This window comes from Sphaerodactylus townsendi, linkage group LG17 (genome assembly GCF_021028975.2).
Source record: "Sphaerodactylus townsendi isolate TG3544 linkage group LG17, MPM_Stown_v2.3, whole genome shotgun sequence".
In the NCBI taxonomy this organism is placed as follows: Eukaryota; Metazoa; Chordata; class Lepidosauria; order Squamata; family Sphaerodactylidae; genus Sphaerodactylus; species Sphaerodactylus townsendi.
The window spans coordinates 28,124,611-28,142,110 of record NC_059441.1 but is presented as its reverse complement, the minus strand read 5'-3'; the positions used below and the strand labels follow the sequence as shown (position 1 = coordinate 28,142,110).

The following is a 17,500-nucleotide window of genomic DNA, read 5'->3' as shown; positions in this document are numbered from 1 at the left end:
GCATCGTCAGCATAGAGAAGGAGTGGAACGGGACATTGTCCAATTTTAGGAGGATGGCCATTAACTTTGCTAAGGTGGTGTTGAAGATCGTTTATGTAGATGTTAAAGAGATGAGGTGCCAATACGCATCCCTGTCTGACCCCTCTGGTGATTGGAATTTTTTCAGATAATATACCAGTTTGATCTAATTTGACCTGACAAGTGGTGTTGCTATATAATTTACGAATAAGCACAAGTAATCGTGGCTCCATTTGGAGATAAGTTAATTTTGACCATAGGATACTTCTGGAAATTGGTCAAGGGCTCAGGGCGGCAACCCAAAGGGCTCAGGGCGGCAACAACAATCAAACAATTGCGTTAAAATCGCAATAAATAGATTTTAAAATGTAACCAGTTAACAGTACTAACTAAACAACCCAACTCTCCAGATGGTGACTTATCCTTAGTACCCCACGTAACACCCCCCCCCACCCCCACCACAGGGAGGCCAAAGTGGATGTTATAGCTATTAACCCGGCTGACCCTGGCAGAACAGCTCCATCTTATAGAAGAAGAAGAAGAAGAAGAAGAAGAAGAAGAAGAAGAAGAAGAAGAAGAAGAAGAAGAAGAAGAAGAAGAAGAAGAAGAAGAAGAAGAAGAAGAAGAAGAGTTTGCATTTATATCCCCCTTTCTCTCCTGCAGGAGACTCAAAGGGGCTTACAATCTCCTTTCCCTTCCCCCCTCACAACAAACACCCTGTGAGGTGGGTGGGGCTGAGAGAGCTCCGAAAAGCTGTGACTAGCCCAAGGTCACCCAACTGGCGTGTGTGGGAGTGCACAGGCTAATCTGAATTCCCCAGATAAGCCTCCACAGCTCAAGCGGCAGAGCAGGGAATCAAACCCGGTTCCTCCAGATTAGATACATGAGCTTTTAACCTCCTATGCCACTGCTGCTCCTATAGGCCCTGTGGATACCCTGGGGAGTACAGACTGCTGCAGTGGTTAAGAAAGCCCAGCAAAGACTGTACTATCTGAGACTTTTAAGGAAGCAGCAACTGGATGGAAAACTCCTGGTGTCCTTTTACCGCTGTGCTATAGAGAGTGTCCTAACCTACTGCATCTGTGTATGGTTCTCCAGTTGCACAGTGGCGAATAGGAAGGCGCTCCAAAGGGTGATCACCACTGCACAAAGGATTATCGGCTGCCCTCTCCCCTCCTTGGAAGAAATCTATAATGCCCGAAGCCTAAATAAAGCCCAAAATATTCTGAGGGACCCGTCTCATCCAGCACACTCTCTTTTTTAAACTGCTACCATCTGGCAGACGATACAGGGCCCTCAGAACTAGGACAAAGAGGTTTAGAGACAGCTTCTACTCTAGAGCTGTGGCTATGCTAAACTCCGCTGCTTCATATTGATGTATTTGGGGCTGTGTAGGGATGGGTGGAGGATGATGATGTATGAGTCTGAAATTGTGTGCATCGAGGAATGCTGCTGTAAATTTCGTTGTGCGTGCACAATGACAATAAAATGCTTATGCTTATGCTTATGCTTATGGATACTGTTTAAATCCCACAGGGCCCAAATCTCAATCAGGAACATGTTCCACCAGGTAGGGGCCAGAACTGAAAAGGCCCTGGCCCATGTTTGGCTGCTAGTGAGGTACAGAAAGCAACAACAGGTGGTTGAAGTCGGATTTCACAACCCTTCTGCAAAAATCACCCTTATTGTTAGCACAGTGTCCTCTTTTTCTAGTACTTTATGTAGCCGCCTCTGGAAATCCAGCGCACACCTTCTAAAAAAGAAACAAATACATGATCACGACAGGCATTTTTTAGTGTCTCATTACATAATACCTACAGAAGGGACCTGGAGATGTTGGCAGTCTAAAATGAAAAAGAATTTTTCTTTGCTTGTTTGGATATGAGAGCCAGCGTGGCCTCTAATCTGGAGAAGCGGGGTTGATTCCCCGCTCTGCCACTTGAGCTGTGGAGGCTTATCTGGTGAACTAGATTAGCTTGTGCACTCCAGCACATGCCAGCTGGGTGACCTTGGCCTAGTCACAGCTCTTCGGAGCTCTTGCAGCCCCCCCCCCCACCTCACAAGGTGCCTGCTGTAGAGGGAGGAAGGGAAAGGAGTTTGTAAGCCCCTTTGAGTCTCTTTACAGGAGAGAAAGGGGGGATATAAATCCAACTCTTCTTCTTATGTACAGGATCTGAAATTCCCCAGCTAATTCTCCCTGGAGGGTGTTATCTAAGATATTGCTTTCTATTCCTGGCTTCTCAGCCAAATTCCTTATTGTAGGATATTTGTTGTAACTATTAGTATTTTTAAAAGTCTTCATTAGATTGAAGGATTCACAACAGACTGCAAATGAAATCCAAAGGAAATTCTTCAGGCTGTATTTTGCAAATCATTCCACAAGTTCCAGCAAACCCCCCCCCCCCTTTTTAAATTTCCATTAACTATATGAAGGTGTTAATAGGAGCTGGTGGGAACTTGGGGGGGGGGCATGGGGGGCACATGGTGTTTCATGCACTGAAGTATCACTATCAGTGCCGAAAACTCAAAAGCGACCTTGGGTAGTTCTAGGAATCACAAGGAATTCTATGGTAAAAACCATAATGTTTCAGGTGATTCCTAGAGCTGCTCACAGCCACATCTGGGTTTCCTCTAGCAGTGAAAACGAGCCAAATTGTTCCGTATATATTGAAGATATGGATTATATATCTCAAAAATGAACTTTTATTGTTGAAAAAACTGGATGTACAATTATTGGATTCAGTAACTGGACAATTATAAAATATACATAAATACACTCATTGAATATATTGACTCTCCGTCTTCAGTGTGTGACGCGCTTTCCTCTAGCAGTGACATCACGGTATATATGGCGTCCCAGCTTTTTTTCTTTATTTGCCTTCCATTGCTGCTCTGAGTGGCAGCAGGTAAAGCTGGTTGCCTTGTTTACCTGGGTACCCAGGTAAACAGCAGGTAAAGCTGGTTGCTGGTTTACCTGGGTACCCAGGTAAACGACTAATTCATGGGAAATCTATTGTTGAAGGCTTTCACAGCCGGAATCACTTGGGTGCTATGTGGTTTCTGGGCTGTATGGCCGTGTACTAGCAGCATTCTCTCCTGACGTTTCGCTTGCATCTGTGGCTGGCATCTTCAGAGGATCTGATGGTAGCAATGGAAAGCAAGTGGAGTATATATACTGTGAGGTCAAAAGGTGAGGCCGTCTGAATAGAGTAGCCTGGCATGTGAGTCACAGAGAAGTCTGTAGCATGGGAGTAACAATGAAGATAGCAAGGTCAATAGTTGAATGGATCTGAATAGAAGTATCCTGGTCTATTCAGATCCATTCTATTCTATTCAGATCCATTCAACTATTGACCTTGCTAGCTTCATTGTTACTCCCATGCTACAGACTTCTCCATGACTCACATGCCAGGCTACTCTATTCAGACGGCCTCACCTTTTGACCTCACAGTATATATACTCCACTTGCTTTCCATCCCTACCATCAGATCCTCTGAAGATGCCAGCCACAGATGCAGGCGAAACGTCAGGAGAGAATGCTGCTAGAACATGGCCATACAGCCCGGAAACCACACAGCACCCATAGGAAATCTACTGCCAGCCTTGGATGCTGAAATAGGTTGTGATTAGGAGAAGCCGCTTCCGGGTTCAGATTGCTTGTCTGCCCAGAGCAGATGCTTGCTCATGCAGGAGACGAGCAAATGGCCATTTCCAAGTCTGCTCCTGCAATAAGTTGAATGGAAGATGTTCCCCTGGCAGGCTCATAGCCACGGTGGGGCAAAAGAGGGCTGTGCCCCACTGATCATTTGTCAGTGCCCTCCCACCAGCACTAGGGGTTCGTGGGAAATCTGTCACAAGTCTTTCAAGTGTAAACTCTCGATGTAAAGGGGAGAAAGAAAGAGTTGGAAGCAAACAGCAGAGGCGTAGCTGCCAGGAGACTGGGTGGGGCATCTTGCCCTGGGAGCACGCCGGTGCAGGGGCGGGGCAGGGACATTGTGGGGGTGTTCCGGGGAATGGCATGGGGGGGGGGGCAGGAGCATGGCAGGGGCGCAGGGCACACACGTGCCCCAGGAGCAGTTCCCCCTTGCTGCGGCTCTGGCAAAAAGGTGTGAATCTTGTCCTAAATCTTTCCAAGGCTGATTCTGCACAGGCCATGTGGCTTCATGTAATCTGTTACATTTGCCTGTGTCGATGTTTGTGCAGCAAGTGCAGCGGCCAGCTGGGATTGCTGAGATCCCGGCGGCAGGAGGCAGCATGGTTCGCAAAGGAATCCCCCCATCCAAGAATCCTTCCACCTGAGAATCCACGCCCCTGAGACTCCTTCCCCTTGAGAATCCCCCCACCCACTTACCAGCACAACATGGCGGCCGCCTTAGAGAACCTGCTCGGATGGTGGCTGCCTGGAGAATCCACCATAATGGTGGGCAGAAGGGGGTGGGAGTTTAATGCTTGAGCAGCAGTGGCGCAGGAGGTTAAGAGCTCGTGTATCTAATCTGGAGGAACCGGGTTTGATTCCCCGCTCTGCCGCCTGAGCTGGGGAGGCTTCTCTGGGGAATTCAGATTAGCCTGTACACTCCCACACACACCAGCTGGGTGACCTTGGGCTAGTCACAGCTTCTTGGAGCTCTCTCAGCCCCACCTATGTCACAGGGTGTTGGTTGTGAGGGAGGAAGGGCAAGGAGATTGTAAGCCCCTTTGAGTCTCCTGCAGGAGAGAAAGGGGGGATATAAATCCAAACTCCTCCTCCTCCTCCTCCTCCTCCTCCTCCTCCTCCTCCTCCTCTTCTTCTTCTTCTTCTTCTTCTTCTTCTTCTTCTTCTTCTTCTTCTTCTTCTTCTTCTTCTTCTTCTTCTTCTTCTTCTTCTTCTTCTTCCAGTTTGCTGTAGTTCGCACAGGCAAGCAGGAAGCATTTGAAACCGGGTTAGAGAAAAAGAATTCAGGCTCAGTCAAATATTCCCAGTTAGAAACATTTGGGGAGCCAGTTCTGTGGGAACTTCTCCCCCATAATGCTTTTTTCACACTCCTCAACCCGTTATATTTGGCCCATGCGGAATCACTCAATGTCTCTTGCCTTGAAAACCATACTGGGTTGGCGTAAGTCAGTTGCAACTTGATGACACTTTATGCACACGCACGCACGCACGCACGCACGCACACACGCATGCACGCAAGCAAGCACACATGCACATACAGTTTTTCTACAAATTTGAGCTTTCAGGCTACCAAGAACCAAGTATGTCAAAAACTAGGTAAATGCAAAAAAAATGGCAGCTACAGATTTCTCCCAAGAAGGCTGATGGTATTTCTTTTCTTCATCTGTCACTAGAACATTGCGCTAAATAACTGGAACATTGTGTTAACTGACTGCTTTGAACATTATGTTTTCAAGCATTCACACACACGAAATGTCAAACTTAAAAATATCATAGTTCTTTGAAAATCAGCGAAAACGTTTTTCATTGCTCTTTTCCTAAAACAGTTTTTTTTAAAAAAGGAGAGGACCCGAACAATAATTGCAGAAAGACATTTTCAAATTAAGAGAGCAATATTTTCATTAAGTGACATGGCGTCTGCTTTTCGGGCCCCAAAGAACAGGAAAGGAAGAAAATGGATTCTGAAGAGCTCCAGAATCTCATGATAATGTGACTCATCACCCTCCTCCCCCTTTTTTGGGGAGAATTTAAAAAATGGGGTTAGTCGGACGCCTCTATTATTACTTTTACTGCTATTGTTATCGCTGTTTTAAAGATTTTATAATTCGTCTATTTATATTTTTTGTTGTACACCGCCCAGAGCCCTCTGGGGATGGGGCGGTATAGAAGCTGTAACAATCACTGGGGTGCTGTGTGGTTTCCGGGCTGTATGGCCGTGTTCTAGCAGAGAATGCTGCTAGAACACGGCCATACAGCCTGGAAACCACACAGCACCCCAATGTTGTATTTGCTTATGCCGTTTCACAATGGGTTCAGAGATTAGAAGAAGAAGAAGAGTTGGATTTATATCCCCCCTTTCTTTCCTGCAGGAGACTCAAAGGGGCTTACGAGCTCCTTTCCCTTCCCCCCTCACAACAACCACCCTGTGAGGTGGGTGGGGCTGAGAGAGCTCCGAAGAACTGTGACTAGCCCAAGCTGGCGTGACTAGCCCAAGCTGGCGTGTGTGGGAGTGCACAGGCTAATCTGAATTCCCCAGATAAGCCTCCACAGCTCAGGCGGCAGAGTGGGGATTCAAACCCGGTTCCTCCAGATTAGAGTGTACCTGCTCTTAACTCCTGTGCCACTGCTGCATGCGCAAGTTGTGTCGCTCTGCTGTAGCACAGTTTGTGTGTTAAAATGTCCCTTTGTCAGTTGCGTGCGTTTGATGAAGACAACCTTTGATTCCCAAAACTGAACATTTTATCGGTTTATGAAGTGCTATTGCACTCAAACCTAACCAATTTCCATGCAGGTGGTCCCAGTTTCAAGCCCTGGCATCGACATATATAAAACTTGGATAACAGGTGAGGTAAGAGACTTCAACTTGACACCCTGGAAAACCACCGCTGGTCAGAGTAGGAAATACTAACTTTGAAAGACCAGCGGTCTGACTTAGCAAACTGCTTCTTATGTGTTCAGAGATACGCCGAGGTTCTAGATTGGCCTATTTTATAGAAGGGGATGAAAAGGCACGATCATAATTGTTCTAGCTGTGAATAGCTGCCGCCGAAGAAGCAATAAGACAGGGATTCCCAACCAGAGTTCCGTGGTACCCTGGGATACCCTGAGCATGTCCCAGGGGTACCTTGAGAATGCTACCGCCTGCCCCCCCCCGGAATCAAATGGATTTTGAAGGGGGGGGGGTTGGAAGCCTCATGGGCTCCCTTTAAACAACATTGAAAAACAGCATTGTTTTATTGCCTAAATTCGGTGTGGATTGGGGGGGGGGGTAGATTTAAAGGGAGCTCTCCCTTTAAATCCCCCCAATCCATGCCGAATTTAGGCAAACAAACAACACTGCTTTCCCTCTCCTCCCCTCCCCCTGCTTGCCACTCCCCCCACCTACAGGCCAAAAACAGAAAAAACCCTTAAAAATGCAAAAAAAAAAAATCAAATGAACCTCAAGGGTACCCTCAGATATGAAGAGCGAGGTCAAGGGTACCGCGACGTTGAAAAGGTTGGAAAACACTGCAGTAAGAGAACCAGTGTGGCATAGTGGTTGAGAGCATTTGGACTCTAATAGGGATAACCAGGTTTGATTCACCAGATGTCTAGATAGAATCATAGAGTTGGAAGAGACCCCCAAGGGCCATCAAGTCCAACCTCCTGCAACGCAGGAACACACAATCAGAGCACTCCTGACAGTTGGCCAGTGTGGTGTGATCCATCAGTGAAATGGTGTTTTACATAGGTATCTTCTCAGATCAGCATTACACATTTTCAGTGTCATTCATAAGAACATAAGAACAAGCCAGCTGGATCAGACCAGAGTCCATCTAGTCCAGCTCTCTGCTACTCCCAGTGGCCCACCAGGTGCCATTGGGAGCTCACATGCAGGATGTGAAAGCAATGGCCTACTGCGGCTGTTGCTCCCGAGCACCTGGACTGTTAAGGCATTTGCAATCTCAGATCAAAGAGGATCAAGATTGGTAGCCATAAATCGACTTCTCCTCCATAAATCTGTCCAAGCCCCTTTTAAAGCTATCCAGGTTAGCAGCCATCACCACCTCCTGTGGCAGCATATTCCAAACACCATTCATTATGACAATGCAAAAAATTTGGTGTTCGCTACACTCCAAACTGTGGGTCCTTTCATCTCTGTGATCCTAGGTTTGGGGCAGCAGGGGTAGACGGCGGGGGAAACTCTCTTTCCTCCAAAGGCAGGAAGTAAGATGTGCTTTTAGTTGGAAGTGTTTCTCACACCAGAGTATCTGATTTCTGGTCCGAACTCTTCCAAGAACGCATGTTTCTGCAGAGCCCAATTTGCTTTATAATGTTCTCTCTCACATATGGAAATTGCTTTGTACGAGCGCTGAGCGTTCCGTCTCTGGGGTGATTTATCTGGCTTCGAAATGGTTTCTGTAAATAATTGATGGAGTCCATTTGCTGATTCCACAATTTGGGCTCTGCTTACGCCTCTCCCCCCCCTCTCCCAGCTCCTGTTTTCATACAATATAATACAAAAAGATGCGTCTCCTTTAACCGCCTGCCAACCTGTAATTTGGACCAACTGAGCATGTGAAAAGAATGCTGGATAAAGATAGCAAGCCCTGGGGCATCTTCAACCCCTCCCCCGCAAGCCCCCTGACTCTGTGCTATCCTATTGATGAGTCAAGGGCTACCCTATGGCACTTATTTCCCCCTGGGGTAATCAAGCTCTGTCCGTGGGGCAGAAATCTCTCTCCAGGAAGCTCAGATCTTGTTTATCGCACTGAGCTTCCAATGTATTTCAGTCGTGAAATGGATCTCATACAGGGATCTACGGCACAGATAGCTCACTTAATAAACCCCACTGAGAGCTCTAGCAGCGTGCAACGTCGTATCCATCGGATACCTTCTTGGCGTTCCAAAAAAAGTCAACCCCACTGGGATTATTTGGGCTTTGTTTTTCGTTTTTCGCTCTCTGAAACTCATTCAGCACCAGCCGCAGCAAAGTCTGTGAGGCACCGTTCAGGACGTATTCCTGCAAAGTCTTCCCGGATCTCTCTGGGAATACCTGTGGATAGATTAATTGTAGCCCGGTACCTTTATCTCCTGGTTGAGGCCCGGTGGCGTAGAGCAATCACCTTAGCTAGGTGTAATGCCCTGCCTTCTTCCTTTAGCCTTGGACGCCACCTTGGAATCCCACATAAGGAAAGGAAATGCCCGTGTGGCATGGGTTCTGTGGAAACAGTATCTCATATGCTGTTGAATTGTCCTTTTTATGAGATAGGTAGGAAGAAGCACACAATCCCCTTCCTGCATGGAAGTGAAGGCATCACAGATAAACAGAAGGTGATATATCTTTTAAACAGCCACAACTACGAGCTGTTGGCAGCGGTGGCTAAATTTTTAAATGGTGTTATTTTAACTCGTCGGAAGTTGCAAAGGCTGTTTATTATCTTGCAATGTTAATGTTCAACTATTTATATGCCGTTAAAGGGATTCGAAATCGAACTCATTCAGCACGAGCCGCAGCAAAGTCTGTGGGGCACTGTTCAGAACGTATTCCTGCAAAGTGTGAAAGCTGATTGATTTTCGTATGCAGCAGGCAGCAGGCTACTCCCAATACTATCCTAAACTAATAAATCTGCCTGCAGGAAACGTTGGAAGGCTCTCTCTCTCTCTCTCTCTCTCTCTCTCTCTCTCTCTCTCTCTCTCTCTCTCTCTCTCTCTCTGCTGTGACTCAGGGGCTTTCCCCCCTGCAAGGATAATTATCTATCTATGCAATTTTGTGACCACTGTTAAAAAAAAAAATAAGACAGAACTGCCTTTTTAGAGGCCTTTTAGGTTCGCAAGAGGGAGATACGGAAGGCATACCAATTCCCAGAACCCTGTGACTTTAGAGGCGGCAACAATTTCCAGTGGGCAGGTCTTTACGAGCCTCAAGAGGAACCTGCGTGTCTAAAATAAATCTTGCTAAATCCTAATTGTGCGGGGAGCACAAAGTCAAATTGATTGGCCACATGAGGCGGGCTGATATTTTTTTGTTCAGTGATCCTTGTGCAACCGGGTGGGGGCGGAGGAGTGCGAGGAGAGAATCCATCTGTTAAGAGTGTGCTTTTATCTGGCTATGGCGGAGAAGAAAGAAGCTCAGAGAAAAAGGTACAACTGAAGTGAAGTGTCACACTGGATCAATAAAACAATCATACCCAGACCTCGGGACCTCGTGTAGTGGCAAATTCATGAACTAGGGGGCATACATTGAAAATGCTGGGGGGAAGAATTAGGACTAATAAAAGGAAACACTTCTTCACGCAACGTGTGATTGGTGTTTGGAATATGCTGCCACAGGAGGTGGCGATGGCCGCTAACCTGAATAGCTTTAAAAGGGGCTTGGACAGATTGATGGAGGAGAAGTCGATTTATGGCTACCAATCTTGATTCTCCTTGATCTGAGATTCCAAATGCCTTAACAGTCCAGGTGCTCGGGAGCAACAGCCGCAGAAGGCCATTGCTTTCACATCCTGCAGGTGAGCTCCCAAAGGCACCTGGTGGGCCACTGCGAGTAGCAGAGAGCTGGACTAGATGGACTCTGGTCTGATTCAGCTGGCTTGTTCTTATGTTCTTATGTTCTTAATATGTAATTGAAAACTCTCCCCAAAGCAATGCTAACCGGGAACACCATACGGCCTGGTGTGTTTACAGTTCTTATTTATGCCGGGCCATCAATTTGCAGAGGCTGACAGCAAAAAAAAAGTAGCTCTTGTCCAAAGGAGCTCACAGTTTAAAGTGCAGTTGTTAGAGCATTAGACTAGGAACTGAGATACCAAGGTACAAAATCCCCATTGTGCTATGGAAACTCATTGGGGGATTTTGTTTAAAATACAAATTTTATTTTCTCAGGCATCCAACAAACTAACAAAATCTGTACAAGCACACAAAAAAACACAACAAAACTACTCATATATTGTCTTCCGGCTATCTCATCTTTGATTAAAAGTTTTCTTTAGGTTCATGCATATATAATGAAAACATTAGTTCAATAGTTATTTCTCAAGTGGCTTCTAACAATTACAATCTACTATTTTCTTGAGATTTCAAACCCTGTTGCTACTTCTCTATTTGAACAGGTTATCGAAAGATATTCCATAAAAGGTTTCCAGTTTTCTAAAAAAAGTGTTCCAACTATTGTCTCATAATAACGTCGTCAACTTCGCCATTTCTGAATATTCTGTAACTTTCAGAATCCAGTCCTCTTTTGTTGGTAGCTTATTATCTCTCCCTTTTGTGCATATAAAGTTCTTGCTGTAGTCGTCATAGACATAAACAGAGTTCTGTATTCAGAGGTGGGATCCTGCAGGTTCTCACAGGTTCCCGAGAGTAGGTTACTAATTATTTGTGTGTGCCGAGAGGGGGTTACTAATGGGTGATTTTGCCACGTGATTTTTGCCTTAGTTACGCCCCTCCTCTCAGCAGTAGCGCGCAGAACTTGAAGCAGTCTAGCAGGAGGTGCACCGGCGTGCGTGGCAGCCTGTGCCTGCGTGCATTCGTTTCCCGCCCAAGGACCGGCGCAGCAGCTGCATCCTTGCCACAGCCCCACCCAGGAATGCCCTGCCCTTGGAATGCCCGGCCACGCCCCCTGTCGTGCCCAGCCCAGCCCCATTGGCGCGACACCACAATTTGAATCCCACCACCATGGGAACCTGTTACTAACATTTTTGGATCCCACCACTGTCTGTATTGCATAGGAAAGGCCTCCATAATTCCCAACAAAAGAACCTCAGGATTTTTTGAAAAACCCCACTGGGGGATTTTGAGTCAGTCTTCTTTGATAACCTAACCGTCCCTCACACAGTTGCTGATAAGGTTATAACAATTGCTGTGAGTATAAAAAGGAAGAGGCGAAATTAAGCTCTGACTTACCCCATACGCCATTGTTGCTGTCCAGGAGGGAGCAAGGAGGCCCCTCCAGCCAAATGATCCTACAAATCAGGAATGTTGGAAGTAGCTGGGCCCCATGGGCCTCTTACATAGGCAGGGCTTAGGGCCCAGCAGTGGCGTAGCACCCATGGGACAGGGTGGGGCGCAATGCCCTGGGTGTGTGCTGGTATAGGGACATGGCTGGGGCATGGAGGGGGCGTTCCGGAGAGGAGCGGGATGGGTGGCACTGCGGCAGGGGCGCAGGGCGCGCACATGCTCCGGGCACATTTCCCCCTCGCTCCGCCCCTGGGGCCTGGGAAGATTTTGAATGGCAATCCCTCCCCGCTCTCCAGCCTTTTTTCTGTTTTACCTCCTGGGCCTGCCCACACACGCTTTCCTATTCTGCATGCTCTTTTAATTGTTTCTGGTTGTATTTGTTGCATTGTTTGTTTTGTTTGTCACCACTGGGCAAATTGGGCATTGGAACAAAGCCTTTTGTTCCAGTGGCGTAGGAGGTTAAGAGCTTGTGTATCTAATCCAAACTCCTCCTCCTCCTCCTCCTCCTCCTCCTCCTCCTCCTCCTCCTCTTCTTCTTCTTCTTCTTCTTCTTCTTCTTCTTCTTCTTCTTCTTCTTCTTCTTCTTCTTCTTCTTCTTCTTCTTCTTCTTCTTCTTCTTCTTCTTCTTCTTCTTCTTTTTGTGAAAGGTGGCATCTGCGGACCTGCCTCCCAAAGGCCGGGAGCTCCCGTAAGGGGCTGTGTGTGGCTGCCGGGTGACCTACAACCTCCAGGAAGTAAGGGGTCAGCACTCAGAGGCCAGCACTCAGTGGGATCCCTGGACTTGCTACTCCTTACTTTGTTCCCCAGCTGGGGAACATACGGTGCCCATCAGTTCAACACGCAGGTTGCCCGATGCAAGGATCGGTTCCTATGCTGCCCCTGAGCTCCTGTTGTCTGAACTCAACAAACAACTGCAGCCAGATGTTTTATCCCAAAAGTGTCTGAGTGTTTTGTTTACTCCTGAGCTTTCCAGCAATACCCTTCTTAGCGCGGTGAAATGATATTTAGGGTTCTCAGCTTCAGGTTGGGAAATTCCTGGAGGTTTGTGGGAATTGGGGGAGTCTGGAGGTCATGGGGAGGAGAAATATCTCATAGAGGTATGATGCCCTAGTATCCACGCTCCAAAGCAGCCTTTTCTCCACAGGAACGGACCTTTGATAGGGTGGAGATCAGCTGCCATTGAGGGAGAAATCCAGAGGCTGGCAACCCGGATGATATTGTAAGCTGCTTCGGCTGCCTACTAGGCAGAAAAGTGAGGTATAAATGTCAGGGAATAAAAAAAAAATGTGGTGTGCATTTTGTGAGCAGACAGATCAATGTGATCTAGGTGAAAGCACATGTCAGACAAAACCACCTGTCAAAACCTGATGTGTCTGTACAGAACCGGTTTCAACCTGATCACTGACCTTTACTGTGATAGGCTAACAGAAGTATAAAGGTAGAGCATGTTCAACTGTACCGTGTCTAGGGATTTCTGAGTTGCTGCGGAGCAGGCTGCCCGATTGTTTGCTGATACACTGCAAATAACTTGCACCTAAAGATAAAGTCTTCTTTGGAAGTGAAACTACTTTATGGTGTTGTGTTGTTTCTTCTGCTGTGCCAAGCCTGTTGCAGCAGCACTTATCCTGCCTCGGTAACGCAGTTTCCGCAGGAAAAGGTCTACTCTGTCAATAAATATCTAAATAAAATAAATTAACAGTGAGGGGACCTTAAAGTGACGAGGGTTGAATGTGAGAAAACACAGTTACGTGCAGTTTGGTTTTCTTTCAGCAGGGAGCTAGAGTTCCAGCCAGAATTATAACTAATTATTCACTAATCCTCATGAATCAAGAACTACAAAGAACAGTAAAGTGATGCAAGTGGGAAAGCACCTCAGTTTTTGGTAAAGGAAATGGGCATGTAATATTAACTGTTAAGCTCTGACGGGGATGGCCAAGGCTGGCTGGATCGTGTCTGATCTTGGAAGCTAAGGAGGGTCAGCCTCAGGGCTGGAGTGTGGGGGGAACTGTGCCCGGGGCATGCGTGCACACTGCGCCCCTCCGAAGCCCCTGCCCATCCCCACCCCAGAATGCCCCCACCACGCTCCTGCACCAGCAGGTGCCCGGTGCATTGCCCCTGCCCCCTTGGCGCTACACCACTGGTCACCCTTGACTGTGTGTGGCTGAGATCAGTGACTCAGTTTCCGTTTTCAAAGTTCCAGTTGTTAACCACAGCCAGGTCTTTTCATTGTCCACCTTGTCCTTGATCTTCTCCAGAAGTTGGCCATGTAACGCGTTGTTGTACTATTATTATTGCTTTGTACAATTGTTGTCGTTGTTGAAGTAAACGATTCAGCAACATAGAAGAAATATTATTTATTTATTTATTATTTAAACTTTTATACCGCCCCATCCCAAGGGGATGTTCCTACTTCCCATCAAACTCATGCTTTGATTGTCTGCTTCAAAGGTTCATTAGTTTAGCCATTGTAGCATACCGGGTGTGTGCGTGGGGGGGTGGGCGGGCGGTAAGACTGGGCAGGCTGGCTGCAGGTGGAGGGAAGAGGTCCAGGGCAAAGCTGTGCCCACTGGCAAATCTGTCCCGCTCTGGCAGTGAAGCAAAACTAAACTCATGCTGTAAGTGGATTTGCTTGCCGCAGAGAAAGTAGAAAGTGAAAGCAGGGCTAGAGGAAATCCATCTGTACAAGAAATCTTGCTGCGGTGGATATTTGCTTTCATGAAGCAGCAAACACCATAATGTGGCGTGTGAAAAATGGATGAATAGATATATCCAGAAATTGAGCCTTGTTACAAAACAGGAATTTGTAGCTAAACTACTGGTGGATACTGATCCTAATGTGACCTTAGCAGTATCAAAATTCCTGTACTGTGTTTTTAGCCTCTCCGTGCCATCAGAAAGCCCCCATGGTGGCAGTGGGATCCAAGTGCCCTGCTTGTTTGCACGGTGCTGCTAGGCACTTAATACCTGCACCTTTTTAACTGAATAATTGTGTATTATCTGAAGGTTTTCAGAGCCGGAATCACTGGGGTTCTGTGTGGTTTCTGGACTGTATGGTTGTGTTCTAGTATCAAGTAGCATTTTCTCCTGATGTTTCACCTACATCTGTGGCTGGCATCTGCAGAAGATCTGATGGTAGTAAAGCAAGCGGAGTATATATACCTGTGGAATGTCCAGGGTGGGAGAAAGAATCATTTGCCAGTTAACAGAGGCGTTCCTCCCATTGGGCAAAGTGGGCAGTTGCCCAGGGCGCCCCCTTGTGGGGGGGGGGGCGCAAAAACTGCAGGTGGGATTTTTTGTATTTTCAGTGTTTTTTCCATTTGTGGCCTGCAGAGGGCGCAGTTTTTAGGCTAGCAGCACCAAAATTTCAGGGAGTTTTCAGGAGACTCTTTGATCATTTACTACCTTAGAGACATCCTTCGTCTGGGTGGTGCTCACAATCCCTTTGACTGCTTACTGCCTGGAGACATCCTTTATCTGGGTGGTGTTCATTAGTCATTATCTTGATTCTAGTGTTTTTCAGTTCTGGTAGCCAAATTTTGTTAATTTTCATGGTTCCTTTCTTTCTGTCGAAATTGTCCACGTGCTTTCAATAGCTTCTCTGTGGAGATTGACATAGTGGTTGTCAGAGTGGTCCAGAATTTCAGTGTTTTCAAATAATATTCTGTGCCCAGCTTGGTTTAGCACTGGCTGAATTAATCTACACAGACATTCTGAACCATGAAAATGAACAACATTTGGCTACCGGTACTGAAAAACACTAGAATCAAGACAGGCACTAATGAACACTGCCACCACTACACCACCACTCCACCCCATTTGAACGGGGCCACTTGGCACAATACCTGTATTGCTTAATAAACCCTGTTCAAAGGAGAGCCATAATGCTCGCCAGGTTTAATGTTATGCCTTCTGCCTTGTTACATGGCAGATTTAATAAGCAAGAAAAGGCTAAAAAATTGTGCCCATGTAACAATGGCTCAGTTGAATCTCTGGCCCACCAATTATCTCTCTCTCTCTCTCTCTCTCTCTCTCTCTCTCTCTCTCTCTCTCTCTCTCTCTCTCTCTCAATCAATCAATCAATCAATCAATCAATCAATCAATCAATCAATCAATCAATCTATCTATCTATCTATCTATCTATCTATCTATCTATCTATCTATCTATCTATCTATCTATCTATCTATCTATCTATCTATCTATCTATCTATCTATCTATCTATCTATCTATCTATCTATCTATCTATCTATCTATCTATCTATCTATCTATCTATCTATCTATCAATTCATTGATTGATTGATTGATTAATTAATCAATTAAATAATTAAATTTCTATACCGCCCTTCCCCGAAGGTCTCAGGGCGGTGTCCATCATTCATATAAACAATTAAAATCCATTTCACCCCCAATCCCAGTTAAAACCATATACAAATTATATATAACCATTTACAAATTATATACAAATTACTACACTGTCTCAGATTTAAGGAAATCAGATCCAAGTATGTGAATCGTACTCCTTTACATTTACCCCATCTCCCCGATTTAATTAGATTACACGACTTGTTGGACAACCCTGATCCTTCTCTCTGTGTGATAGGGGCAGACTTTCTCCTGGAAATTACTAAACGCCAGTAGATTTCCTTCGACCTGTATTGTATATGCTTTTTAATCTGTTTTTTTATTACTGTTGTACTGTTGTCTATGCCAATAAAGGCTTGCTTCACTCCAATAGCCAGGAATTTGCCATCCCTGTTTGGTCAATCCTAACCTATTCCTTGGCAAGACTGTGTGTGCGTGTTTTCCTTTCGGAACTCAAAAGTCATTTCTGTTTCTCTTTCTTTCGCAGGGAATAACCTTTAGCAGGAGAATGAGTCAGAAAAGCAAATGACTTCTGACGGCCCACTAGCTGCGGTTCCACGAAGCTTCTGATCCTTCATGTCGCTTGCTAGACCTCTCTTGCCAGTCCAAGGAAGACGGTGGGACGCCACTGCGGAGAGCACGAAAATCGTACGCTTTTTTTCATTGGAGGAACGATACCACCCCTTCATTTAACCTTCTCCTGCAAAGTTCCCCCAGAATTCTGGCATCCTTTTGAACGTCGAGTCCCTTGCCCGAACCCAAATGGTGCGCATATAGTTCATGGCATGTTAAACACATACTAATATATAAAATACGTTACTGTGGAAATTCACACAGTGCTGAAACGAGAAGCAAACCTTCATGATGGATGACGGGTACCGGAATCAGGTGAACCAAGTTTCGGATGACTACAGATACCAAGGCACCAATTATGAAGGCTACCCTCCCCAAGATGGCTACTACCACGGCGGGGAGCAGCCCGGTCAAGAGGAAGATGCCCAGAGCGATGCCACGGAGGGACATGATGAAGACGACGAAGTCTACGAAGGCGAGTACCAGGGCATCCCTCACCCCGACGACGTCAAGGCCAAGCAGAAGAAGAAAGCGGCAGGGATGGCTGACGAGTTTCGAGACCACGCGGACCTCGTGGCTGAGAGGATGGAAGATGAAGAGCAACTGGCTCACCAGTATGAGACCATCATTGAAGAGTGCAGTCACGGACGCTTTCAGTGGACGCTCTTCATCGTCCTGGGCTTGGCGCTGATGGCCGACGGGGTGGAGGTGTTTGTGGTTGGCTTCGTCTTGCCCAGCGCAGAGAAGGACATGTGTTTGTCATCCTCCAACAAAGGGATGCTTGGTGAGTGCCATTTCTCCTGCAGAGTGCCCCGGGCAGAGGCATAGCTGGGCCGTACTGCAGCCGGTGTGTACTCTGTGTTTTCCGCCCCCCCCTGCAGTGCTCTGCCCCCCCCCCACACTTACCTTATTGAAACAGTGCAGGCTGGAGAAGTGGCCTGGTCCCTTCAGGCTGAA

General features: G+C 46.6%; 1 protein-coding gene across 5 annotated transcripts in view; it reads left to right on the top strand.

The window, feature by feature from the left end:
• The window catches only part of SV2B (synaptic vesicle glycoprotein 2B), a 122,396-nt gene that overhangs the window by 70,596 nt on the left and 34,300 nt on the right, over positions 1-17,500 (top strand). For 3 of the 5 annotated variants that reach the window (XM_048481994.1, XM_048481993.1, XM_048481995.1), the window contains exon 2: positions 16,458-17,327. In XM_048481994.1, the coding sequence (XP_048337951.1) occupies positions 16,832-17,327 (496 nt within the window). In that variant the 5' untranslated portion in view covers positions 16,458-16,831. The remainder of the gene's footprint in view (positions 1-16,457; positions 17,328-17,500) is intronic. The other 2 variants (XM_048481997.1, XM_048481996.1) reach the window with 1 other exon arrangement.